The sequence below is a fragment of the Saccoglossus kowalevskii genome, chromosome 21 (genome assembly GCF_978046115.1).
Source record: "Saccoglossus kowalevskii chromosome 21, keSacKowa6.1, whole genome shotgun sequence".
Lineage (NCBI taxonomy): Eukaryota > Metazoa > Hemichordata > Enteropneusta > Harrimaniidae > Saccoglossus > Saccoglossus kowalevskii.
Genome location: NC_140661.1, coordinates 12960680 through 12988037, shown reverse-complemented (window position 1 = coordinate 12988037; position 27358 = coordinate 12960680). Strand labels below are relative to the sequence as shown.

Sequence of the window (27358 nt, the reverse complement as noted above, 5' to 3'; positions counted from 1 at the left end):
TTTGGATAGTTTGTGCATACTTTTGAGCCGATTGTAAGTTAATTGGATCTAATTACTGTAAGTAATTTAAAATTAAATTTTAATATTGAAATGTTCAAAAGTAAGCACTGCTTTATTATGTACATTGTTATTCATTCAGAATCATTTATTGGTTGAGCGCTTTTAATGCTTTGTTCTCATTGGCACATCTGGTGTGGAAAGTACCATTTGTTTATAGGGGTGCTTAGGGTTGGTTAGTATTGATGGGCATCATTTTCTCATTTTTTTTCATAAAAAGTAGGATAAATTCACCATACATATTTTGTTAAAATCAATGATTATTAATTGAAGTGAATTTTTGAATCAAAATTGGATTTGTTGTTCACCATGAGCAGTAACTTCGTTCCTGTTTTATAATAGTGCAACCTAGTGGCATGGAAAACCCCATGTTGTGGAGTATGTAAGTGCTATTATTAGCTGACGACTGTGCCATTCATTGCTAGCACTACGTATGGATTATGTTGTTCGTACATTTTCTCTGAATAAATACGCGCCATGCAGTTGTGATACCTCAACGAATTCTGTGGCCTTTCCGTACTTAAAGGAATGAGTTTGCGAAAACGCAAGAAGCGATTAGATCGTATGCTCAAATGTCTCAGCCAAAATGGTAAGCCTAATTTTAAATTATTGATTTTTTTTTTTGCAGATATTTATTTATTCAATAGTTCCCACAGTCTGTGTTTGCAATGTTTGCTTTGTGATAATTACGGAAAAGATTTTCTGATCTATGCATCTACCTTACATATAAAGCACATGTATTTATTTTAAGCATTGTGTATCCTTTCTTTGTGATTTGGAACACTGGAGTTCATGGTATTTTAATTCTTTGCATGGTGTGTGTACACTGTAGTGACGACAGACAATAAGTCAACGTTTTAACCGTCTGTTTACAACCGATAGTCCAGTCACACATTGCTACGGTGTTGTTACCTCTAAGTTCGCGTGCCATTGTTGATACGCTCGTCTAATCATTTTAATGAATTTTTGAGTATTGAAAGCCTCACGTTATTCATAACCTTTTTAGCTTTTTTCTTGATGAAAACTGGCTGCCTGGAAACTTGTCATTATTACCATGTCAGTTGTAATGTCAGAAAAAAAAGTATTCATCAAGTATCATTTTTGATGTACAGCTGTAATTTATTTGTAATTTATTTAAATGTCTTATTCGCTGGAGAGAAAGGAATTTTTTTTGCAGACATCTCTCAGGTATTTTATTACATCAATAGTATTTATTTAATTTTTTTCTCACCTACAAAAAATCTTGTATAATTTGTTTGCTTTTGAATAAGTTTTAATAATATAATTCCATAAATATTATAAAAAAAAAATTTCTTAGTGGTGATAGTTTTTGAGGATATCCTTTTTAGAACCAGGAAGTAGAACCACTGGCGACAAGAAGTGTGATTTATTACCATATTAGTGTTCTTGCCTATAAAACTGAGATTTTGAAATTAAAAACAATTCATCACTGCAACCCTGTGTGGTAGAAACAAGATTGCAAAACTGTTAAATATTTTATGAAATTTGATATATGCAATTCCGTTAATAATTGTGAGTGTATGTGCTGTTCTGCTGAGGTACTTGTATCGTGATTGTCGTTCTCTTATCAAGGGCCTCCTAAGACAGGTGTTATTACGTTAATGGGGGTTGTTTCAACCGGTAATGATGCCGACCTTGTATCTTCCAGTATGTCAGTTTTTTTTATAAATAATTGCAAAATTATTCAATTTAAATTTTTAAATACATTTCAACCAATTCTCTATTCATGCAATAGTGAATGAAAAGTAACATTGAAAACTAAGTCAAATATGGTATGTTTGACGGTAGAATATTTTGACATACCTAGAGGTAACTGTATTGTAATAGATTAGTTCAATTTTTGAAACATGAGGGACAGTGTAACTGATCTGACGTGTTGTGTAAATGACGGGATTTGCAGACAGCATCAGGAACAGGATGCGAGTTGTCAGGATTGAGAAGTCCTCGTGTGCAGCATAGTGATTTCAGACAAAATGTTCATAATAATCAAATCCAGGTTGTATTAGGAATATCCAAAAAATGACCATGCTGTGTATAATTGATGTATCACGGTACAATAAATTAACCAGGCTGTGAAATTTAAAAGAATTAAAGAAATATTAAACAGAAAAAACATTTTGGCAACTGGAGCCATACTGTTGAAGCTTAGGTTCAGTTTTATTTTTCCTGGTTTTTTGACATGTATGTATCTAGGCTTGGCTGTGGATAACATTAAGTCATGCTCATATGCAGTTTCACATAATGCAAAAGAGTCCCTTGTGATGCTATATACAATTATAGGCAACTTAATCCGTCAGAGCCCTCGGTATGTCCTGTCAAAAAAAAACAGTACATATCTCTCAATCCAGGGAAAGATTTTGATCGAAAGTATAATTTTAAATATTTTAATTTTAATATTTTTTTTTTTTTTATAAATAATCAGCTTACCTTCTGTGGGTACATTTTTATTACAGTGACTCAATAATTATCTGGTAGCTATAATTATTTTAATTTCTAATTAAAATTTCCATCATTGTAATTATTTTTAGTAAAAATATTAGTCAAAAAATATCAGCCAAAAAATTATAATTTTTGTTTTCTTGCAGTCCAATATTATTTTTAGCTGGAAATAATTTTGAATAATAACTATACAATTATAATATATATTCTCTCTTGCAAACAAATTTGGCTATAAATTGAAAAAAATGTATATTGGAGACAAAAAATGTCTGATTTTAATAATACATTTGTAAAAATAAAATAACAGTATTTTACAAGTACGGTACTTTATTTAAACTAATGAACCTGAATTATTTTAAAATCATTATTGGTTGACATTCAAAACGCCTTTCTTATTGCTCTGGGTGTTATTCTTTATAATGGATTCTTGGATTAATTGCATTGTACCGGTAATCATATTCATGACCTCGTAATACAGGTCACACACTAAAGTCTTATACATGTACCTGGACCTGTCCAGCATAAGCATTCCATGTTTTATTTACCATTCTTAGTTTACGAACCTTGTACGATCACACACAGATGATCTCGTCAAATTTAATGTGCATGTGTCCACATTATCTCTGCTGCAAAGCAGATAGACATCTATTCAAAAAAACTTAATTGATCTAAGCCAATGTTGTAGTAACAAAACTGCACAATAAACCAAATTGGTTCCTTAACTTTACATTTATTTTCTCAGGCATCCCTAAGTTCCCAGAATTTGTGATTTTCAAGATTAATTATGGATCTTGTGTATTTCATCTTGAATTTTTCTGAAATCCCTGATTTTGTCTTTGTAATAGTTCTTTCGCATACACTAATGAATGTTCTTTAAAAGTTTACTTTTGATGTTCAAAAGCATCATCAATGTTATTTATTTACACTGTGCAATTACCGGTACAAAGTTTCCTAGTGACAACCAGGGTAATGAAGGTACATGTACCTTGTAGGAATTGAAAAGAAGCGATTTATAATAATAAATTTAAGATTTTACAGTGTATATCGAAAGTGGTCGCTATCCACAGTAAACCTCACTAAAACAGAGAAGCTCTAGGTTTAGTTCAACCTTTTCACCTTCAGACTTTCTTACTCAAATTTTTCTGTATTTTTTTCTTTTATATTCTTCAATATTTCTGGAAATGAACCCTAATTTTGGAGCCAATAGACAAAATTTGAGTCAACTTTAAGTTTTTACTTAAAAATTGGGCTATTTTTGTCCCTATTTTTGCACTATTCTGAAGAATAGTGCAGGCTATAAAAGGGACTATTTTTTGAATTTGTGATGAACTGGTAGTAAAAAGGTTAAATGTGTTCAAATTTGGAGCAGAGCAGATATCATTTGATGCATGGTTCCATATGTTAATGAGGAATGAGCATAATTCTTGAGACAGGTTCTCAGCACTACATTTTTGTACAAGTGTGCTTCTCTTACTTGAGCGAAGCGTTTTCTGGTTTTGATTTCCTTTACCAGTAATTAAGTCCCATACATGTATGTAGGGTTGTGTCAGTCAAGTGGTGCCTTGTAAGTGAGTAGCAAAATTTTAAATTGTATCCTGTAGTTAACTGGAAGCCAATGCAATTTACGAATAAAAGGAGTAATATGAGCAAAACTCTTAGTATGTGAAATTACAGCACAGTTTTGAGGCCTCTGAAGCAGAGGCAGCATGTAGTTGTAAATAAGGCATAAAGTAAGCCATTGTAGTAATCCAGTTTTGCATTTGTAATAAAATTGAATGAATTTGAGACAGTTTGGCTTAGATGAATGTTGGGGCTGAGTCTGATATGCATGTACATATATATGGTCTGACATAGGCTGATATGTTTACCAAACTATAGTGAATCATCTATTAAAGATGACACCATGCAGTGTTGCAAGCAGCTTCTACCGGTTTGACAAGTGTAGGTAATAATAATACAAATGTACCATGCAAAAGGGTTTGAGAAATGTAAAATTTTGATAGGATTAGCAATACATGTACCTCTGTTCTACCATCATTCAGCTGTATATTGTTAATTGTCCAAGTAGCTGAGGTGTGAAGAAAAGGTAAAATATACTGTGAAAGTATATTTCCTTCATTGGCTGCCTTACTCTAGCACATACATGTAACTGTTTAGCCAATCAGAGAACCTCGGCCATTTTTAGGGATGACATCAGTCTATTGCATTGCATCATGGGATGCCATTGAAGACCAGACCCATTAGGCGATGTTTTGTTCACTGCGAAAACGTTCAATTTCACACATATTGCAGGATCTCGCAGTGAACAGAAATGGTATATATATTTATATATTTTGAAGAACATAGGTGAATTTTTCCCAAATCTCCATTGGTGTTGCTGTTCCAAAACAGAAATGTGCGATTCCCGCAATCGTGTGTGAGAAAAATTTACAGTTCTTGATTTAGGCCATCTTGTGAGCACTTCTGTATTAATGCTGGGGTATTTGTTGAAAGACAAAAAAAAAAAAAAAAAATTTATCAGAAAAAAAATCTAATGAGCTAGGTTCTCTTCGGTCTGACCTATTATAAATTGTAATCTTGTGGGAAAATTTACTGTGAAGCAAAGCTTATGTATGTCATCTAAATTATTGATATTTTAATCCAGTTCTAATTGGACTGAAATTTACTCAAGTTGAATTTAAGCTTAGCAATAACCTGTATTTGAACTGTATTTGTTGTCTCCAGTACAGGTTGAGTGGCAATAATGCGGTCGTGATGGGAATATTGTTACTGTAAAATCTGTATTAGAAGCCGCGGCTTCTATTAAAATGGTACAATGCAACAGAGGAGATGCGGCTTCTATTAGAGCATCTACACATATGAGAAATGATGAATTTTTGGTTCTCAATTGTTCAAAAAGAATGGGTGCGACTTCTATTAAGGATGCGACTTCTAATACAGATTTTACGATACATGCTGTTTACAAGTTGACCTAAATATGTCCGCAATATGGCTCTGTTGTGAATTACAAAAAATTTAAATAAATATAATTTCTTTCAATTTAAATTTTTTTTTTTATTATTAACACAATCGTTATTATTGCCACAATCGTTATTCTTTAACAGAAAATATGTAACATGCCCTTCGCCACCTTTAGAACGAGCAACCTCAACATTGTGTGTTTTTCTTGTCTGTTTGTCACCATCATTGTAAAACTGTCTTTGCTGTAATTGATGAATGGACAGTTTTTATTCAGGACACATCGGAGTTCAGAACGAGAAAGTGAATGATATGATCAGAGATGATGTTGTCATGGTTACCATGTGATGAATTTCTTGCTAATGTCAGATAGCATCTGAGCCTGAAAATTATCATTTTAATGATTTTTCTATTTTAGGTAAAGACTGAAATACTGCAAACATACATTTTTTTCAATGTGATTTTATTTCGAAAAATTGGTTTGGTTTTTGTAGGACCCGTTTGCTGGAACTATTTTTTGAAGTAATCCTTTATTGATGCAGGTTTAAATATTTCCAGATTATAAGAAACAGTTTTTATGAGATACATGTATAAAATGTGCTTGCATTTTTCCGATTTGAAGGCGGCGGTAGTTGCGCCATGCATACAGGAGATATGGGCCCCATATATGTACATGTATAAACAAAGATGGCGACTTTGACTGTTGCACAGTCCCTATGAGTTAAAACTGAGAGGTTACCAAACTTGAACTTGGTAATTTCTTTGGTGATTGGAAAGTAGCAAAGGAGTCATCGACAGTAATTAGTGCATGTCACGCCCAGGTCAAAACTCTTATTTGTGATTTCCATTAGACGAGCGCATTGGATTGTGGGAAAATCAAATGTTGCACATGCATGGCACAACGACCACCGTTCCTGAAATCTGATATGAAAACTTATAGATGTGATAATTGATAAAGGAAACCATTTACCATATACACTGTACATCATACTGTAATTTTTAGTAATTCATCTTGAATTTTTCAGTAAATTTTGAAAATAAAATCTTAATTTACTACAGTTACTGCTGATAGACAAAGCTTAGGTGTAGAACCGTTACATAGTTTCCGCTTTCACAATCTCTCGAAGACTAGCGTATTCAGTACCTTTGTTCGATTCTAATACTAAAACACAATCCAACAAACCAAATATTATAAAATCTTTGTTAAAAAACGCAGCTTCTATTAAAATGATACATGAACAGTGCAACATAGGACATGAGGCTTCTATTAAAATGATACATGAACAGTGCAACATAGGGCATGTGGCTTCTATTAAAATGATACATGAACAGTGCAACATAGGACATGAGGCTTCTATTAAAATGATACATGACCAGTGCAACATAGGGCATGGGGCTTCTATTAAAATGATACATGAACAGTGCAACATAGGGCATGTGGCTTCTATTAAAATGATACATGAACAGTGCAACATAGGACATGAGGCTTCTATTAAAATGATACATGAACAGTGCAACATAGGACATGAGGCTTCTATTAAAATGATACATGACCAGTGCAACATAGGGCATGAGGCTTCTATTAAAATGATACATGAACAGTGCAACATAGGGTATGGGGCTTCTATTAAAATGATACATGAACAGTGCAACATAGGGCATGAGGCTTCTATTAAAATGATACATGAACAGTGCAACATAGGGTATGGGGCTTCTATTAAAATGATACATGAACAGTGCAACATAGGGCATGAGGCTTCTATTAAAATGATACATGAACAGTGCAACATAGGGCATGTGGCTTCTATTAAAATGATACATGAACAGTGCAACATAGGGCATGTGGCTTCTATTAAAATGATACATGAACAGTGCAACATAGGGCATGTGGCTTCTATTAAAATGATACATGAACAGTGCAACATAGGGCATGTGGCTTCTATTAAAATGATACATGAACAGTGCAACATAGGGCATGAGGCTTCTATTAAAATGATACATGAACAGTGCAACATAGGACATGAGGCTTCTATTAAAATGATACATGAACAGTGCAACATTGAAAATATATTCCACACAAAAACCCCAAAAGTAATTTCAGTGAAAATTAAATCCAGCTAAAATAAAGTATTTTACAGTACTTATTAAAGTACCACAGTCGTCATTTCATGTAAGCGATTGTTTTACATACATTATATATGTTGTATGGGACCCATGCCAAAAAAGTTTTGAAGAGAAAAAGAACACATGTTTTTGTCTGCTCCAATATTTAAAATTAATTTTCAATTAAATTATTCATAGATTTATTCATATGAAACCATTTCTTTATAAATCATGCTTTCTTTCATTCTGTATGTACGTATAAATTGTCTCCCAATAACTGAAATATAATTACATTCTTGGTTTATTTCTGATATCCGAAAATAATTATATCTGTGTTTTTAGCGGACCATATGGTATAAACAGTATGTACCGTTAAAACTATTTTTTTTTTATCCTTTCGAAACCTTTTTAACTCACTTTGTATAAATATATAAATAATTTACATTGCAGTTTCCATGCCAACTGCATGTCTACCACATATTAAGTTTACTGAATGAGGTGGGTATTTGAAATGAAACTATTTAGCGTCATTTAAATTGTTGACATTTAGTGTCGTTTTTGTCGTAATAGAAAATTATTTGATGGTGAAATCAGCGTACGTGCCGATATTGTTTTTATAACCGTAACTGTATGGCTGAAAATAAATATTGATAATCATATTACGAGAGCGTGGTATCGTAATATGGTTTATTGTTACATTGTGATTGATTGTAAAGATATGCTTCAATATAGTAGGCTTCATTCCACTGTTAAGGCATGTGATACGTCAATGAGCGTAGCATATCCTCAATGTTTTGAGAATGATTTATGAAATAAATTTGCATAATATCCACACTTTAGATTTGTAAGTCTCAGTCTGACGCATTTAGACTTCAAACGGGGAACTGGGACAAATTTTCTAATATTGGCAAAAACTGTGTGTACTTAGAATGGCTTTGACCTATTAAGAATACATGTACCGGTATATACTTTAAAATACTTGGTTTGAATTAATTTTCGCTGAAAACAGATTTTGGCTGTTTTTTACGGTGTTTATTTTTCACTGATTTTTGAATGTAAAATGTAGGAGAAATTGTATTTTCACTGTATTTTATTTTCACTGGTTCAACCCTTCAGCGAAAATACCCATAAATAAAGTAGTTTACAGTACTACACTGTACATGTGTTTGATTTTGAAATGAAACATTCGGGGGGGCCCTCACTGAATCTCAACTAAGCTGCACTAAATGCAACAATAGTTATCAGAGAAATGTGAACAAACGATGAGCCCCCCCCCCCCAACATATCAGAATATTAATAGCATAAAAAATAGTATGGGCTCTATATATCTAGTTGACGCATGCGCAGAACTCTCGGGGGGGGCTCTATATATCTAAAATACTTCCCATTACTGCTTCTAAAATTGTTACATTTTCATCTGTAATGGTTACTCTAATAATACAGCAATTAATTTTACCTTCAAACAGGACGTGTCTCAGCTTCTTTGCAATACTTGTAAATAACACAGTAAAACACTATAACTCATTAATTATTAAATGATGTAGACATTTACCAATAGACGATTGCATCAAAATCACTAACTAAGAAAGTCAGCGTCAGCTCATTTTTTGCAAAATTTTGAACAACTGGTTTGCTGAGTCAGAAAAAAGCATTTCAAGTTTAGCCAATAATTTATAGCCTGGTTTTAGCCGAAGCAATATCAAAACATTTAAAAAAACACAATTGAAGACATAATTGGACAAGATACAAGCATAAATATGAACAAATTTCAAAGACAACAAGAAACAAACAAGTGCATGCATGAACAAATTTCAGAGACAACAAGAAACAAACAAGTGCATGCACATGTGATTGTTTCTCAGAAACTGCAAGCAGATTTCCAGTTTATTTTTAATTTATTTTATTATTTAAAGTTTATTTTTAGATTTTCAAAGGATGGGACAATTTAAATACTAACATTTCACAAGTGTAATAAGGTTGTCATTTCATCAGAAACAGTTACTTCTAAGATCAATAAGTGTGATTTTCAACATGTATTGTGATGTTAAGAGTTCAAATAACTACATAAGAAGAAGCGCTGTATTTTCCGTGTAATCATTGCCTTCAATGAAACATTTGTTGCAATTGTATCACGATATAATGTTGGTAGTCATGGTTACCATATCAGATTGTGATGATACTGATGTGTAGCTTTAATGGTGGTTAAATGTATAAGTATAAATGAATCATACCAGAGATTCTTAAAGCGTGGGAGTCGTCAACTACGCATGCGTCAGATAACCATAGCGTGTCATTGTTTACAAACAAGCGTCTACCCATGAGCCTATGCATTTTTAGTGTGTGTTATTATCGTCGCTTGGATCTCAATTTCCGTGTGTCCGCAGGTGACCACCCTCCCGCTTATAGATGAAGGTATACAATTGGTGTGGTATCGCCCAAATCTGAGAAGTCGCATGAATTTCGTGTTGGTCACAAGACAAACCTCCATTTTCAGATTTGTTTATATGCAAATTACTGAGTCTGTGAAAGAACTGATTAGTGTTCATCTGAAACTGTTTTTGATATTGTCTTTCCTTGTTTACGAAGCATATAATACATGCATTATGCATGTTTGAATGCAGCGATTAATTTAGCTCGCTCATTTCTGTTTGTGCAATCCAAAGTTTCCACTGTGTTCTGTGATGCTATTGGTTAGAAATACATTAATTGACATGCATGAAATGAGATAGTTTCAAAATTCTAGCAATCACGAATGATACTTCATCATCATCACCATCTATGGTTATAAAAGTTGCATACCCTATCTCAATTAATTACTTCATTGCACTAATCAGTTAAACTGTAACAGTTTGAGAAATATATAATTATAAAGTGTATCACTAAATTTATTAAGTATATTAATTAACAATTGATTAGAAATTGTTTTTAATTAAATTTCTACTACAAGCAGTGTTCTAAAATACTGTGGTTAAAAGACCATGACGATGTGGCCTTTGACCCATTTTCTTTTGAAATCCATAGGTCAGTAATAATTCACTGTGAATACCCCCTAGGGTATCAATAAATCATCAGTTGATAAAACTGTCATGCAAGCCTAAGCAATTTCAGAATTGTAATGACTTGTCTCTGCCATATTCTCAGCATCACTGTAAATTCTAAAACTGCATGGCCCAGAATTCCAATCTCGCAAATGCAATTTTAATGGAATAGTTGTTTATTCTTTTCTCGTTATACATTCATGTATGAAAACCATCGTATGTAAATATTTTAATCGCACGCTGAATGGCACCTCAGTATTTCATGCTCAGAATGAATGCAATTCCTACGATAATAGCCTGCATATATCGCTTTCATGACTTCTTCTCATGGGTCTTCTGATTGTCTGAATCTCAATGTTTTGCTGTACATCACCATGACGAGTTGTGAATTATGTAACACACTGCAGATGGAATAATTCATTTACTGGGGGGATGGGGGGAGGGGGTGAACATATATTTGAAATATGTTCTTGACACAAGGTTTCCTGCAATATTTCAAGTGTAGTCTTGCGAGATAAAGATTAAAAAAACTCTGGTGACAATAAATTTAGATTTATCTAAATAAACACCAGTATTCATTCATTTTTCCAATTCAAAATGGCCACTCGACTGCCATGGTGTTTATGCTGTACTTTTACTACCGGTATCATTGGTAATTGTTTGAAAAGTTGTTTCTATGGAAACAGCTAAGTCGCATACATTGTAACCGGTACCTCTTTTGTTTTCACATTTTTGACATACACAGTTTTATTTCTCAAAAAATATTCAGATTTTGTCTCATTTTGATGTTGTTCCATTTAATAGCAAAACGATTTTTCTTGATATTCTAAATATAACATTTTTAAGAGCATTACAAATTGTACATGTAGCATTGTACAAATTTTGTAAATGTTTTACAAATACATGTTTGATGATCAAGAATTGTAGCCAATGAAAGGTTACATTCATCTGGATCAAAATTAACAAAGACATTATAGAAATTTACATAAAATTTGCATAATATTGCACCAATATATTGTGGGGAAAAAAAGAGTAATAGTGGTCTGTAGCGTGACATTTACCCATGGAATATTGAATAAAACGTACATCATGATGGACACCTTTTATCCAAGCGTACTCTGAACAAATTTGTTGCCCTACTTGCATGCCTTTTATTGCGCGGAGTCCCCAGAGTGGAACAAGTATCAATGAATTTTGTTTTCAAAAGAACTTACTGGTAATGTACTGCAATCATATTAAAAATTATGAGTTCAGTCGTGAAGCTTGAATTGAATGATGTTTGGTGGATTTGTTCACTTCTGCTTCATTTTACCCTTTCACGGTTATTTATTTCACAGTTCGTAAACATATTTTTAAACCAAATATGCATGTTTCCAAGTTATTCATTGATATAGAAATTAAATTACTATATTCTGCGAGAATTAAAAATATAGTATCCTAGTTCATTAAACAGAGTTAAAATTATGATAATGTTTCAATCGTAAAAACAGTACAGCTACAAATTATAATAATTATATTCATGAGTAATATGCACACCGAAAATTAGAACCAATTTGCATCAACATATCTCAAATCATTTTCCGAATTTTTGACAACAGTGGCTATGATGTAGAATAGAAGAGAATAGAATTAATTCACCCGGAAAAAAAAAGACAATTGTACAGGAACTTTATCTGAATAAATATTAAATATATATATTTTTTCTGGTGGGGACCAGGGAGGTAGTTCTAGCAGAACTAATTTAGTCCTTAGGCCTAAAATGTAACACTTAACCCACAATCCTTTACTGGAGAGTCAAGATGGTAAACTACATAACACTGATGAAAAGTTAAATATCTAGCAAATGAAAAGTGATATAAAAAAACAACAACTGTTAATTGCATTTTCCTATGTTTGTCAAGCCTATTCATCTGGGAGCAATATGTTGTTTGCATAAACTTTTCATATTTTTTCAAAATTTTGATCAAGAAACGTAGCCAACAACTACTGATGTTTAGGTTCCTTTAACCTTATTACCGCAACACTTTCGCCCCAAAATTTGACACAGTTTTTTTATATTCTTCAATATTTCTGGAAATGAACCCTAATTTTGGAGCCTACAGACAAAATTTAGGTAAATTTTTTAGTTTTACTCAAAAAATTTGGCTATTTTTGACCCAATATTCTGAAGGAAAATGCAAACTATAAACAGGACTATTTTCTGAATTTGTGCTGAAAAGCCGGAACTGTTCGGATTATCAAAATGACTCATACCACTATAAATACCTGTACTGTACGATATAAAAAATTCTCTATCAGTGCTTAATTTCGTATATACATTTTTGTACATGTATAGTAAAACTGCATCGGAATCCATAATTGGCTTTGAAATGGACAAGGGTTGAAAGTATATGTTAACATTGCTGTCACTGATATTGTGATCGATTATATCACAATTACTGAGGTAATTAGCATAAAACAAACATATTAATTGAATCAATTAGAACTCTGCTTCTGTATGATTAACGCTTTCATTGTCTCGCATTAGTCATGTTTTGACATTTATTGTGGTAGTCAAGAACAGTGCAAGACTTGAACTTCTGAAAGTCCATTATTTTAATCTCTTGAATGCAATGTATTATTATTTTCTGGCAACATGTTTTCTGTATTTTTTGGAAAATTTTGTTTTGAAATCAGAATTTTTGAACAAATGGAGATAATTTTCAGCTCCAGGTCTTAATCAAAAGGTCTTAATCAAAATTTTGGGACAAAAATATTTTGACATTTTGCACATTTTAAAGTAGTTTTTTTTACAATTTCTTGGTTAATTTTGGGCCAAATGGACATAAGTTCAATTCAACTACATATGTTGATCAAAATTTCGGGAAAAAATATGAAATATTTACGCAGGTTTATTTGTGTAAGATGACAAAAGTTGACCTTGGCGCTTAAAAGGTTAAAGGCAAGGACTATGTAAAGATAGTATTTTAAAAGTACAATAGCAGTTGAATGGGAATGTGGTCTTCATGAATGAAACCCTGTCACATGGCAATTGGTTGGATAAATACAAAATGTAGTCACAGCTCTTCTGCACACAGAATGCTTGAGGCCAAGGAACATTGTTTGGGTGTATAAGCTTCATTAATTAACCTTTTCACCACCAGTGTTTTCCCTTCTTCACAAATTCACTTTCCTTAAGAAGATTCAGACAAAATTAGCCAAATTTGTGACAAAAAATTGAAAATTGACTGAAATTTTATCTCTTGGCTCCAAAATTAGGGTTCATTTCCAGAAATATTGAAGAATATTAAAAAAAAGTGTAGACAAATTTGAACGAGAAAGTCAGTGGTAAAAGGATTAATGCAGCACAATTGTGTAGAATCTATGAATATTGTTTGCTACGATTACAAAGTCTTACTAAAAATAGAATTGACGTAATCCTAGAACGTGGTTCAGCGAATGAAACAGATCAGAAGTAGATGCTGTGTGCAGAGGGTAATCTGTCTGCATTAATTCACCTCGGTTGTGTGGTGACTTGTTGTGAATCATGAGAAAGTGTGAAAGCCTTACCAAAGTCATTGCTAAATTATTTCAACGGTGCAACAGTTACCTGTATGTCTGTTGTTGTTTTATTTGTTTTCCTTATTCAAACTTAAATATTTTGGTGACAAATCATTTTCAAACTCATCGCCTTTACTTTGGAATCATTTTACATACTGTAGAATACTTTATTTTTGCTTGGATTTAATTTTCGCTATTTTCACTGACAGAATGATTCAGTGAAAATAAAATCCACGGAATGTACTTTTTTTCCTATATTTAACATTCAACTTGTCAAAAATCATTGAAAATAAATTTCATACAAAACACCCAAAATGTCTTTTCAGCGAAAATTACTTCCACATAAAATAAAGCATTTTACAGTATGCAAATGTATGTATACCAAACAAAATTTGCACTGCTCCCAATGTAGATACATGTATCTTCGAATCCAGATGTAAAACTCATTTTTTGTCAACAAGCTTTAAGTAAACTGTGAGAGTTATGGAGCATCAGTGATAGATCAGGTGCGATACACTTTAACTAATTATAATTTATTATTATTATTATCAAACATCCTCATGAATAATTAATCACATTACGTAATGCTTAATAATGTGATTTAAAACAAACATTATTTTTATGTAAACAATACATTTTTTTATGTAAACAATACATTTTTCTGAATTTTATGTTTTCCTCCCCATAATTTTTACTCCAATCAAAGTGGGGGAAATTCATATACAAAAAAATATTATATTTTGTTTGATACTCAACTCCAAAGCTGGCTTTCTCTTTTCATAAAAATTTACAATTTTTAAAGTGACTATCAATCAATAATTTCAACTTTATTCTTTGTAGCATTTAGCTATGTTATTAATACAATGTATGAGATGAATACTCTGCATTTATGTTGCTGGTGGTTTTGAAAGCAAGCTAAGGTTGCTTTAGACCCCCTAAGCTAGCATAAATTTTATCTTATGCGTGGACTCCACTGTATTGTATTAAGCTTGTATAAAATACGACTGTGTCTGAATACATCATTTTCACTTTCACTCGCAGTCAACGACTGTTACCCGGGTACATTCACTGCTGTAGAAAATAAACTAGCCTAAGAAACAGATTACTGGAGAAAGGAGACCTTTTACAAAATAGGACATAGTCAGTATAACTGCTTCAGTGAGCATTTCTTGTCTTTTGTTGAGCTGAAAGACCGCTTAGGTGATTGCGACTTTAATCGTATTGTCAGTTTCCGACTGCACTCCACTTCACTTCAAAGTTGCATTGATTGTGTCGCCTTTCTATGTTGCATAATTGTGTAAAGTCTGACTTTTAGAGTTGTCCTGGGTTTGAGTTTTACAGAAAACTGACATCTTTGTTCGGTTAACTGACTTTCTGGGATTGCATTTATGCGTGTACATTTACATGTAGTGTGTACATATTTGATGTGTTTCATCACAGATTGAATAACAGCATGATCAAAAATCAGGTTTTCTTGGAGATAAACGAAAATTTGGAATTATCATAATCTTCATCTTTTGTTAAAGTGGAGGGGTGCACGTATGGGAATTGAGTCCTAAGCGACGATAACACACACGCAAATATTGCTAAGGTCCATGAGTAGACACCTATTTGCATACAACGACGCGCTATGGTCGCCTGTCGCATGGGCAGGTGCCGCCTCCCCCACTTTAATATTGAAATACATATAAATGTCTATTAGCCACAAAAATCTCCTTTATAATTTTCATTTTCATTTTTGATATATTTAATAATCTGGCAAATATAAGACCATCTACCTATACAAAAATATATTCCTAGAATTCCAAACTTATTGAATGCACATAATGTTCGTGATATGCTGCGATTCTATACGTAAATGTGTGTGCCAAAGGTTTTTTAATAAAAATGTACTCTATATTAAATTTGGATTACTTATTTCGTGTCTAGAATCAAATGCATGTGCAGACACCATCTTGGTAAGGTTACTGCATACTTAGATGTGTGAGAAGCAAAATTACTATTCATCTATGACCTTTAATGGTGCTCTGATCAATGAAAGCCATAATCTGTCCATTCAACACTAATTGTGGGGCTGTTAAATTTGACAATTGGAATCTACCATGCCAGACTTATTCCATGGTTAATAGGTTTAATGGTCTAAAAAGTTTGTGGTTGATAAGTCCTGCCGAGCTCCTGAGTGAGAGATTTGGGGCGTGATGGACAGGTTTGCATTTTAGGACACATTTCAACACAACACCCATACTGTGATTACAGTCTGCGTTGAGTACAATTACCGGGTTATTTGTTGAATCGCTGTCTTTCTACCCATGAGCAAACGTTTGAGTGAAAAAAAAAAATGTTTGCCCATTTAAACGCCCTAAAAATCATTAAAATGTAAAATTTTATATAGTACATATTTCCTACTACTACTACTAATTCATGCCTTAAAGTATTTCCCCCAATACCATAATATGGCTAAGGAATGATTCCATTGTACTAAAATTGAAAACTTTCTTGCAGCGAGATTAATGTTTATTGGAAAGGTACCATAATCTGACTGAGTTCACGAAGAGTGCCAGTGAAGTTAGTGTTGTCGTAATCCCTGTCAATCAGTCATCACATGTTCATTATCTTATAATTTTCTTGTGCAGACCAACTACCATATTGTCTCTATTAGTAGCACATGCATAAATGAAAGGAGTGTGTCTGTGGTAATAAATGAGTCATATTTTAACCCTATGCTTTTACATGGGTGAAAAAATCCTGCGCCCCCTTCAAAAATAAAACAAAGTGAATGATGAAGCCCTAGATATATACAGTATGCAGATTATACGTAACTAAGCTATGACTTTTACAATATCAACATACAATCCAAGGAATTAGCTTACTTAGATAATTTAGCTCACTGCATGATTTCGCTAACTTAGCTCACTGCATGATTTAGCTAACTTAGCTCACTGCATGATTTAGCTAATTTAGCTCTCTGTCTGCAATTAGCTAATTTAGCTCACTGCATGATTTAGCTAATTTAGCGAAGTCAAGAAAAAAAGTGCTTTAAAACCATGCAAACATATATGCATGGTAACATTTTCTCAGTCAACATAGGTACACTGAAGAATTAGAAAACATCAGAATCAGCTTGAATAATACCAATGGTGATGCTGGCAATGATGTCTGTCTATTTTCATCTGAAAAAATAAAAAATTAATCAATAGTTATTGCATCAAAGAAAAATTAATATATTAACTCGCGCACAAAAAAAATAATTCCCATTTGTGTACTATTAAATGTGTTCTTGAAAAAATTATTATTTTCACCATTGAGAATTAAATTATAGTGTTCATAATTTTTTATTCAATTCCTTTTAATGAAACTGAAAATCCACATGACTGCTTGGGACGGGAAATACCCAGCAGTTTAAACACGCAATCATCTACAAGTATTGGCCCCTGTTGAGTAAAACATTGGATCATGGAAATTTTGGTATTGCGTTTCTTTCTTGCTAGCATAAATATGTTACAAATGTATTGAATATAAATAAATCGCAATTGATGTGGTATTTCAGCATTGTATGAATATAATGAATGTTTATAGAAAGATTACAAGGTCGTCACATCAGGTGTTAATCTAAGATAGTTCTGCTGTTGCGAATGCACGATTGTCTAGTTCGGAGTTTTGACCTCAACGACATTGATATTTTATTTGTTTATATATGTGTAAGAAGTTGCATCATGTGTTGCAACATTGTGATGAAACATTTCACATTTTGAACTTTAGACTGTGATTTTATCTAGAAACAGATAAGGCCAAGAAAAAAAATTTCCCGTTTCTCGGTTTCGCCTACTGCTTGTCAAAGAACTTATGTCTGGAACATGAATTTTTGTGCTAAATATACAACATTAGCGTTATTTGTATCTATCTCAGATTTATTTACTATTGTTGGTATATTCGATATTCAGTTAAAATGTAATATTTCTTTTTTTTTAATTATTTTCAGATGCCTTTGTAAATAGCCAAGAATGGACTTTAAGTAGGACAGTACCAGAAATCAAATTAGTAAGTAATGATACAAAATATTTGCATTTAGGAATGAGTTTACTGTAAAGGGGTTAATTATTCACTGGGTTTTAATTTTGCTTATTTCGCTGACTGAAAAATGCGCTAAATTAAAACACAGTGAATATGTAAAATTTAGCATAGAACACATTATCTAAATGACGAAACCGTGAATTTAAAACCCACTGAATATGCCTGAAATGGTAAATCAGTGAAATTTAAACCCAGTGAAAATTAGTCATTTCACAGTCTATAAGACTATCTCTGAGTGGCTACCTGGACAGTAATGTCTAATCATCTAACCAATCAGGGAAGGCCTTGTATCCTATCAGATTCTGGCTTTTATAATTTCTGCTCCACATGAATAGTACTGTAAAATCTGTATTAGAAGCCACATCCCTAATCGAAGCCACACCCATTCTTTTTAAACAATTGAGACCCAAAAATTCACCAGGTCTCATATGTGTAGATGCTTTAATAGAAGGCAGATCCCCTCTGTTGCATTGTACCATTTTAATAGAAACCGTAGCTTTTAACACAGATTTTACAGTACTGCTGGATTTCAGAACAGGACATTGTACGCTTGAGAAGCTATCCTAGCTTTTTGTCTTAGAACGCTTAAATACGAATGCTTTGGTTATAAAACATGCAAACAATGTCTAAGGAATAATTTATTTGTTTTCAAGTAAGAGAAAAAAAGTGTATAGTTGGTCTCAATAAAACTGGAAAGTATGTCTATTGACATGTATGTAAAAAAAATTAAAGTAGTAAGTAATTAAAAAAAAAAATTAAATATCTTATTCAAAGTAGGTGGTCTGAGTATCATTTGTAGTGCTATTCATTATTTGCTTTGAGAGGGCATATTTACATATGGTTGTACTCCATATGGTTATAAAGAATGATGCAATGTTTGACACCCAACACTGAGGGCGCTGTTGACAAGTATGATGTCATAAGAGACCTATTCAGCGCTACATTGTACATGTAACCTGAAGGTTCCAAAAATTGCTGTTTCTCAAACTTAAAATTTAATACAGTAATTGGTACCAAAAATAAATAACCAATAACATTTAACCCCTTGCATGGCAAGTAAAAAATTTTCACTGTTCACAAAATAAAACCCACATCTGTTTTAACATATTTTTTTGAAAAAAAAAATGATCCAAAATTAACATAAAATTATGGTGGGAGATGATGGATTTAAGAGTATAGCGTGTTAGGCCAGGAAAAAAAATTCTCTGTTTCTCGTTTCATGGAAATTTCCGAATGAGGTGAGGCGAGGCGATTTTGTTTTTGAATACTAAACTAAAATGGGGGAAATTTGAGACCAGTGCGAGTACAAGCGCATTTTGGAATGCTTTAGAAGGAAAAAAACATTGCATAGTCCAAAATGAAACAGAGATATTTTTTTTCTCAGCCTTAGTGTCACATCCAATATGGCTGCCTTTAATACTGATGACATTCATTGTTATTCAATATATACCTTTACACTGTATATGTGGTTTATATACACATCAGCTTTTCTGCTAGGCTGTATGTTAAACATTCTCAGTAGAATGTTTTCGTTGCAATATCATTTTTGATTTTGTGTTTGTGGAGACGGGACAAAGTTGTTTTTACATGTACGGTAAGTTTTAATTTAACTTGAAGGCATACTGGCCCATGTCGCATGGTTTCTATCTAATCATGTGATCATACTGGAACATTAAAGAACGGTGGTCGTCGCGCTGATCATGTGCGACATTGATTTTCTCACAATCCAATGCGCTCTTCTAATGGAAATCACAAGTATGAGGTTTGACCTGGGCGCGACTTGCACTAATTCCCGCCGATGACTCTTTTGATACCTTCCAATCACCTAAAAAAATACCTAATTAAAGCTTGGTAACGTCTCGGTTTGCACTCGTTGCTCTGCGCAACAGTCTAAGTCTTTGTTTATATGAGACCAATATATCTCGCACACGTGTGGCTCGGTGATTTACCGCTCTTTAATAAATCTTCTGCATTGACAAAATGACGTAAATGGGTAGCACAAAGGCCGGTATCATTTTGATCTGTTGTCATTCATCAAAAAAGACCACATTTTTGACAGATATTACAATATTCTAAATGACAAACAACTACACAACCATGCACAGTGATCGATTCAAACGATATTGCCTTCACCCGTGTACAAATGTATAGCATTTTGACGTCACAGGAAGTCTTCGTCACTAGAGGGCATGACGCGCAGGAAAGATGTACTGATTTGATTGTTTATTTGCAGGGAATTATTGGTAGTATATCTAGCGGTAAATCAGCGTTAGTTCATAGGTATTTAACTGGTTCTTATATGCAAGAAGAATCGCCAGAAGGTGAGTTTACTGTTATTATTGGTGTTACCATAGCAATAGCATATATCCCCCTGTCGGGTTATAGTACCCTCATAATGTTCTTTTTAGGAACAGAAATTGTCTGTCTGTAATACTAGATATTTACGCCAGCCATTCTCTTCATTAATTAAAGTTGAATGCCTGAATTGTTTAGTGCTTGTATTAGTAAACAGGTATACTGAGAGGATTTTGAAATCTGTATTCCGGCTTCTTTGCCAGAGTCTGTGAGGAAAAAAGAGATGATAAAAAGTGCAATATATTCTCGAGTAAACTTAATGGTTTCCAATAGTAAAATATATTTCATTTCATATCTTCAACACTCGTTCATATCAAGATTTATGTATATTTTATCAAATTCGTGTTCCTGGTTTATCATATCATCTGTAAGTCTGTTTGTATGCGAAACACAACTGAATTAATACCATGTGAATTCACAAGTATGTACGCCAACTGTACAACTGTACAAACAGTGGGGGGGGGGGGGGGATAACATGCATTGTGGCCACAATATAGGAAACATTTGAAAGGATACTGTGGTTGGAGTGACTAAATATGGATGGCATTTATTTTCTGTGGTGAAATCATGTTTGTCGTGCAGTTGGTCTTATGCAGGACACCAAAAGGTCACACATACTGGTACGTTTCTGGGGGTATTGTTCGATGACAGAAATAATTTCTAATATTGTAAAATGTTTTTCAGCATGAATGACATCTGCTTGCATTTTTATGTGAAAATAAATTGAGCATTTCTCATTATCTCATCAAAACTGATGACAATAACCAAATCTGAAGCTGTCATCTGGCAGAAAATACTAATATCAGATAAATTATATTTTAGAAATAGTATTTGTGTTTATTTTATATCTTGAATGTTTGGTCTGCCAATGATGTGTTGACAGGGTACATGACTATAAAGTAGTGTACTGTTCAATGACCCACTATTGTTCAGCTTACTGTTTAAGAATATTAAGTACATGTGGTTCATCGTTTTACAATTCCAGCGTTCTGCCCAGTAGACCTGAATGCTTCTCATGAATACTTGCCTGCTATACAAATATTGGCAACAGGAACTCTGTGATTAGTGTCTGGTGATGGGAGGTTGTCTGGCAATGGGGGGGGGGGGGGGGGGGGTCTAGTGATGGGAGGTTGGCTAATGATGGGAGGGTGGTTTGTGATGGGAAGGTGGTTGTTGATGGGATGATGTCTGCCAATAGGAGGGTTTCTAGTGATGGGAGGGTAGCTAAGGATGGGAGGTTGTTTTGTGATGGGAAGGTGGTTGTTGATGGGATGATGTCTGCCAATGGGAGGGTTTCTAGTGATGGGAGGGTAGCTAAGGATGGGAGGTTGTTTTGTGATGGGAAGGTGGTTGTTGATGGGATGATGTCTGCCAATGGGAGGGTGTCTAGTGATGGGAGGGTGGCTAAGGATGGGAGGTTGTTTTGTGAGGGGAGGGTGGCTGGTGATGGGAGGGTGGTTGGTGATGGGAGGGTCGTTTGTAATGGGAAGGTGGTTGTTGATGGGATGATGTCTGCCAATGAGAGGGTGTCTAGTGATGGGAGGGTGGCTAAGGATGGGAGGTTGTTTTGTGAGGGGAGGGTGGCTGGTGATGGGAGGGTGGTTGGTGATGGAATGGTGGTTGGTGATGGGACGGTGTCTGGTGATGGGAGGGTGGCTGCTGATGGGATGGTGGTTGGTGATGGGACGGTGTCTGGTGATGGGAGGGTGGCTGCTGATGGGAGGGTGTCTGATGATTAGGAGGGTAGCTGGCGATGGGAGAGTCACCAAAATGAATAATGATGATGCAGAAATCGAAACTGATTTATCAATTTGTTGTCTCCCATGGAAATGTCGACTAGTTTTAATCTGTAGAAACTAATCTTGTATTCACTCAGAGAAAATATAATATCCTTCATAAAAACTCTTGAAAAAGCCTCAAACACGTCCTAGAATTATATTTCATTCAGGTGCAAATACTGAAAACTATATTTTTTTTATGCAAATTGTTAGAAATTTCTGAGGGTACGGGTACTGGTTTTGCCATTCTGTATTATCATGAGTTACAATTATTTGGAATGAAAGTGAATCTTTGTGATTCTCCACTCTGTGGATAAATATTAAGTGTCAGCAGATACAATTTGAATAAACCATTTAATGGGAACCCTAAAACGAATGCCAAGAATTGGGCATGCTGACAGTTATTGAAAATATAGCATTAATTTGTTTCTGCAATTTGTGCATATTCACACCGTGTAATTCTTCACATTGTAGTTCTGTGACTGATCTTAGAATATAACTGTTATGAAAACAAAGAATTGAAATAATAAAAATGTGACATTTTTGTTCAGGTCTAATACTGATCACATGATGTCTACAAAATATTCATAAGTCTGTATTGTATACATTATTGGATGTATCCGTAATGTGTGTGCTTAGATAGTTTATGATTTTGATAACACTACACGGAATGATTCATTCCGGAATAAATGTACATATGTAAACTGAGAGCCTAGTAATGTGAGCTAAGTGAGTATTGAACACCAAATCCGGGAAATTAACACACTGAAGAGAATCTACACTGTTTTGAACTTGTAATGTAATGATGATTGGTTAAATTGATATGGTAGAAATAATAAATTCATCTTTTGTTGTAAATAACAGTTAGAAGTAGTTAATAATGGTGATAAATCTAGTTAATAAACTAATGAATATTTATAGACAGTACCTGTATTGTGAATTTCTCAGAAATTTGCTCAACCCACTCTGATAGCAGACTTGTGTATGTGCAAGGGTTCATATTACAAGTGAATGTTATCTTAATTTTACTGGTGTGGATTAAACGCTTAGCATTTCAGTTGGTTTTATCAGATTAACGAGCGTAGTTAATCCAACGTATCAAATTTTGATCTCATGTTGATGAGTGCCTGAAACGGTTTGAATGATTTCCAAGATTAGGACTCTGTTAATGGAAATCTTTTATTTACGTTCCAGGAGGAAGGTTCAAAAAAGAAATTGTGGTCGACGGCAGAAATTATTTACTGCTCATACGGGACGAAGGTGGCGCACCTGAACTTCAGTTCTGTTCATGGGTGGACGCCGTCATTTTAGTTTTCAGCGTTGAAGACGAAAGCAGCTTTAATACGTTATATAATTTCTATGCAAAAATAGCTCATTATAGGAATACCGCAGAGTTGCCGTTGATACTGGTCGGAACGCAAGGTGAGTAGACTGGTTTAGTGTGGCTCAGTGACTGAGATGAATGTCCTGAAATGACCCGCAATAACCGGGGAGAATATGTAATGACCTAGAATGACCTTTAGATATTCTGAACTGCATGTCAATCATCAGTCTATACTGTTGTGTGTGTGTGATAGAATTGAAACGCCATTATGGTTTCTGTGAAACACTGGCAAAACTTAGATGCATTGCGTTTTAAATTTTCGCTCACTTTCATCAACAATTTGTCATCATTATTTCAAATGAGGATGTGCAGATCACACAAATCATTTTGTATTTGATACCAAAAGTTGACAAAGGCGCTTAATGGTTTAATTAACTAGCATGGTAATAAATACAATATGCTAATTATTCCATACTGGGCGCCATATTATTATGTTAGTTTAATGGTCTGACTCTCTTAGATCTGTAAGACCCCCACTCCCTCCATACTTCATTAAGGGGGGGGTCCAAAATGAAGAACTTCAAACTAAATATAACTTTTTTCGACTGACACCAAAGTGATGTTTTATGATATATATTATTTAAGGAGGTTGACTGTCAGAATATCGGGTTTGTGTATACAACAACTTCATTAATATGAGAGGTACATACCCTTTATTCATTTGCTCTTGAATTGGTAGATGATTAATGTGATTTATTATATGATGATTTACAGATGGTATAAGTGAAAGCAACCCGAGAGTGATAGATGATAGCAGAGCCCGTAGACTCGCTAGTGATCTAAAACGGTGTCCGTACTATGAAACGTGTGCTACGTATGGTCTTAATATAGAGAGAGTCTTCCAGGATGGTGAGTATCCGCAATGCTTTGTGTCTCTTCTGTCTTTATAACCCATGAACTACATATGTCTCATTAGTACAAATGTTAGATACATTTTGACGAATAAATTTTTTTACTGCTGTGTCTGCTCACTGATTGGCACAAAAGTTAAGTGATGTTCAAAACCAGGCATGGGCATACCTTCATCAGTGGAAGAGTGAACCCAACTTCTAGTTTTCGGCTTTAATTTTTTTTTTATAGAAAGTCCAGGCATGGTGAATTCGGTAAGCAAAAAGTTTCACAGGCTCACAGAATGTACATTTGTTTTGTAAATTTATTATCATCTTGCAATTCATGTCACTTCAAATTGGGATCGCCATCACGTATCGTACCAGTTGCGTACCTTTTTCTTCTTCTTATTATTAATAATAAGCATTTCTTCATATTTTTTTAATAGCGGCCCTAAAGATAGTGGAGCAACGTAGACTGAATCCCATTCCTATTCCTACTTTCACGCCTACAAACTCTTTACCCAGTACCCCACGGTCTATACACAGTAATCATTTTGTAATCCCACAACTGCCAGCACCACCCCCACCAGCACCCACACAAACCCCAGCCACCCCTGCCACATCAAGCAATAGTAGTATAGCACTGCCGCAGACGCCCAGTTTACAACGACATCACAACACAATGAAGGAAGATCACAAGCATAAACAACAACAAATACAGCAACAACAACAACCGACATCACAGCAAGAAAATAGTAAAGATCCACCACCGCCAAGTCCCAGCAGTACGCCGAGTATAGGAAGGAAAGCGAGACGAAGATCAAATATATTTACAGTTAGTATTATATTCATATCTTGCGAGTCGGGTTTTTTCAATCTGAACTGAATTAATGTATTCAACTTGTTATTCAGTCTTAAAAATCTGAAAAAGAAACTTTGTCACACCACGTTATGCTTTATACATTGTTTATACATTGTTTGTTTTCATAAAATTCGAACTTGTAACTGAGGTATTTAGAAGAATCAGTCACCGCTGCCTCTGGTTGACGCTATGTACAAAGTTTTGTTAGCACAATTTGCATGTGTGTAGCGTAAAAAATGTTTAAAACAAAACAAACTGTTTCATGGCAAGACAAGAACTTTTTGTTTTGTTTATTATTGCATGATGGTGACCTTTTTACAATGAGAGTATTCTTACGTCAACTTGTTGTCAAAATAATTTGTCAATAATTCTTATATATGAAATTATTAAAAAAAGAATTATTGAAAATTGCACTTTACAATGATGTAAAAATTTAAAAAAATTGTTTGTAAATTCTAATTTTAATTAATTAATTTTAATTAATTTTAATTAAATATTAGGTATATTTTCATCAACTGTTATCATACTTGTACCAGATACTAAATACAAATATTTGTGAACTAACATTTTTAAAACTTATTAAAACAAATTACAGGTATATATAAATGTTATATTACTATGACGAATTAAAAATCATCGCTTTCTGATTATTACCTATTTTTCTATTCAGCCAAACAAAAACAAAGTCAACGACGCTAAGAATGGAGATAATCTTAGTCTCGGTAGTGGTAGATCTATTCCAATTAAACAGGTGAGTACATCAGTCGTTTTAAAGTTAGTCGTCACTGTCATTTGATTATATAACTACTTTATGAAGCATACCACATGCACTATTAGTAAAAAGTGAAAAACATGGGCAGGTATTGACACTGAGTACTAGTAATTATTTTAACCAGTGTCAGTGAGAATTTTTATTTTTTCATGGTCAGAAACTGAATTCTCATTGCTTCACTGGTGAGAATATAAATTCTAACGATTTCAAATTTCACTGTTTAATTACCGAGTAGTCAAAATTCTCATCAATTGGAGTATTTGGTAGACAAATAGTGAGAATTTTTACTGAAAACGGAGAATTTTATATCTCACCAACAAATATATTTTCACAAATGCAGTAATGAGAATTTATAAAATTCCTATCAATATTGGTGAGAATATTATGAAATCTTGCTGAAATGCGAGAACTGGCGCTTTCGCACTCTCGTCTTGCACTATAGTGATGGTGCTACAAATTTTCTTATTGATCATAGTGAAATGCATCATGGGAAGTGTACATCCAAAATCAGCGTCACAGGCTATTATCGTAAACTAAATTCAAACAAAGATTTGATGGAGAACAGGAATGATTCAGACGTGATGGGAATTTCCACTTCCTGTGTTTCATCCTAAATTGCATCGTCCCTTTTTTTCATCTTAGGGATATCTTTACAAGAGAAGCAGTAAGTCATTGAATAAAGAATGGAAGAAGAAGTATGTCACGTTGTGTGATAATGGGAAGCTTACGTATCATCCCAGTCTACACGTAAGTAGTGTCAATCAAATGTGTGCCATAATGTGTGCAATAAAAAAAAACCATCGTCCAGTCCAATGTATATTGCCCAGTTAGTGGCACATGCAAACAAGTGTGATGTCAAACAGTCGTCTGAATCTGTAAATTGGCAAGTTCTCATTAGTTTCGCTATGTTCTTTTTTAATCTTTTTCTAGGATTACATGGACGATGTTCATGGAAAAGAAATTTTGCTTCTGAATACAACAGTCAAGGTTCCTGGTAAAAGGCCACCCTTAGCAAGAGCTAATCCTGTTGGGGCGCCCTCTAGAGGCAATTCTGGTACAAATGGGATGACAAACGATTTTGGTGCTATGACAATAACTGGTAATCTAGGTAAGCCATGCCCGTTATGGGGGAGGGTCATAAAAAACTATG

General features: G+C 33.9%; 1 protein-coding gene across 7 annotated transcripts in view; it reads left to right on the top strand.

Annotated features, from left to right (window-relative positions):
• Nucleotides 1–27358, top strand: part of LOC100369235 (arf-GAP with GTPase, ANK repeat and PH domain-containing protein 1-like) — a 92419-nt gene that overhangs the window by 45989 nt on the left and 19072 nt on the right. For 6 of the 7 annotated variants that reach the window (XM_085495006.1, XM_085495002.1, XM_085495005.1 and 3 more), the window contains exons 2-9: nt 18136–18194; nt 20461–20548; nt 23555–23782; nt 24459–24593; nt 25021–25409; nt 26107–26187; nt 26851–26955; nt 27139–27316. In XM_085495006.1, the coding sequence (XP_085351132.1) occupies nt 18136–18194; nt 20461–20548; nt 23555–23782; nt 24459–24593; nt 25021–25409; nt 26107–26187; nt 26851–26955; nt 27139–27316 (1263 nt within the window). Of the gene's footprint in view, nt 1–452; nt 647–18135; nt 18195–20460; nt 20549–23554; nt 23783–24458; nt 24594–25020; nt 25410–26106; nt 26188–26850; nt 26956–27138; nt 27317–27358 lie in introns of those variants that run through there. The other variant, XM_085495003.1, reaches the window with a different exon arrangement.